Below are 1,645 nucleotides of genomic sequence, written 5' to 3'. Positions count from 1 at the left end.
TTTCGGGAAGGGCGGCCAGTGGCGCGCAGTACAAGGCCGGATGCGGCTCGCAGAGTGGGCGGAGGCGGCCCGGGCGCGCTGAGATCACCGGGCGTATAAAAAGCAGCGCGTTGGGCGCGGCCCCGCTTAGTCGGAACGGACGTCTCGGCGGCGGGCTGTCGGGGAGGTGTCTGCTGGGACGAAACAGCCGGAGGCGCGCCACTTTCGCTTTTGGAGGGGGGTGGAAGCCCAGGTGTTTGTCTTCCGACTCTTAAGGAGAGCTTCCGAGGGTCGTAGAGGGAAGCCAACATGGAGGTGCAGAAAGAAGCGCAGCGTATTATGACGATGTCGGTGTGGAAGATGTATCACTCGCGCATGCAACGCGGCGGCCTCCGACTCCATCGCAGCCTCCAGCTCTCCCTCGTGATGAGGAACGCCCGCGACCTCTACCTCTCCGCCAAGCTAGAGGAAGAGGACGAGATGGGCGGAGGAAGTGTGGAAAATTTCCCTGGGCCGCAGCCGCACCTGGACCTACAAGGAACGGCGCCCAGCCCGCAGCATCTGGAGGGTCCTCCGGCAATCCTGTTCCCCCCAGCCCAACAGGAGGCGCCTCCACCCACGCCACAGCCCTGCGGCAGCCTGGATCCGGAACCTATGGAAACCCAGGAGGAGCCCGGCAGCAGCAGCTTGCCCGCGCATTCCTTGACCCAGACGGCTTGGAGCCGGGGCGCCTCGGGGCCTCCGCCCGTCAGCAGGAAGCCGAGCCGCAAGCGCCGCAGCAGCAGCCTAGGCAAGATCGGCGCCGCCGAAGCCGGCCTGGTGCCTAGCAAGAAGGCGAAATTGGCGGAGGAGGAGGAAGGCGAGCGGCAGCCCCAGCGGCAAGAAGGGCCCTTTCCGAGCTTGGCCCGAATCCTGCAGGACCGGTTCTCTAGCTTGATCCTCCAGCCTCCGCCGGCCAAAGGCGCCGAGGAGCCCAAAGCGAACTGCAGGCAAGGCGACGGCGTGCTGAGCATAATGGTGAGGGCCGTGGTAGCCTTCTAAAGCGCCCCCGCCAGGGACTCGTAGCTGCAAACTTCTCCCTGCGGAGAAGCGGAGCCTGCGGAAGCCCCTCTCTGGGCAGAGGAGCTCAATGCCGCCTGTCTCCTCGGTGGCGGGACTTTGGCGGTTAGGACGGCGGGAGGCTGACGGTGGCGCGGGGAGCCCGAGCGAGACCTTCCCCCCTGCCCCCCCTCCCCCTGCGAGTTTAGGCGAGAGACGCTCTGGTGACTCGGGAAGGCGGCGGCCAGACAAAGGCCGAGCGACGGCTGGCCGCGGAGGGCGCTCCCTGGAACTGGGACGCGGGGGCTGCGCGCCGAAAAGAGGAACTGGTCACGCCAGCGCGAACGTCACGGTTCCTGGAAGAGAAGAGAGGCTGAGAACTTGGGGTTGGTTGGCGGGGATGGGGCGGGGGGGCAAATGAAGTCGTTTCCAATGAAAGGGGAAAGACTTACGAAACCAGTCGGGCCTTTCAAATCCTGATCTGGGTGGAAAAGCAACCACTATCTGCTGCGTGCACTTTTTACTTTTTGGTGCTAGTTCGAGGGGAAAAAAAAACGAGGCGTTTATTTGCGATCTCGCTTTTCGTTCATTAAATTGCCAGTTCTAGGCTGAGGATTCTCTTTCCCCC

At 64.0% G+C, this 1,645-nt stretch overlaps 1 protein-coding gene across 1 annotated transcript; it reads left to right on the top strand.

Moving 5' to 3' along the window:
• The first annotated feature begins 246 nt into the window (after positions 1 to 246).
• IER2 (immediate early response 2) lies at positions 247 to 1,020 on the top strand. Its single transcript, XM_015815345.1, has one exon. The coding sequence runs from the start codon at positions 289 to 291 to the stop codon at positions 1,018 to 1,020; it is 732 nt and encodes a 243-aa protein (XP_015670831.1). The 5' UTR covers positions 247 to 288.
• Positions 1,021 to 1,645: the final 625 nt, after the last annotated feature.

This window comes from Protobothrops mucrosquamatus, unplaced genomic scaffold (assembly GCF_001527695.2).
Source record: "Protobothrops mucrosquamatus isolate PMUCROS unplaced genomic scaffold, P.Mucros_1.0 scaffold336, whole genome shotgun sequence".
In the NCBI taxonomy this organism is placed as follows: Eukaryota; Metazoa; Chordata; class Lepidosauria; order Squamata; family Viperidae; genus Protobothrops; species Protobothrops mucrosquamatus.
The sequence above is the reverse complement of the archived record's forward strand: the minus strand, read 5'-3'. Positions and strand labels throughout refer to the sequence as shown.

What these genes read in the sequence shown, in the direction of transcription:
- IER2 (XM_015815345.1), top strand. Translation starts at nt 289, where the DNA reads ATGGAGGTGCAGAAAGAAGCGCAGCGTATTATGACGATGTCGGTGTGG.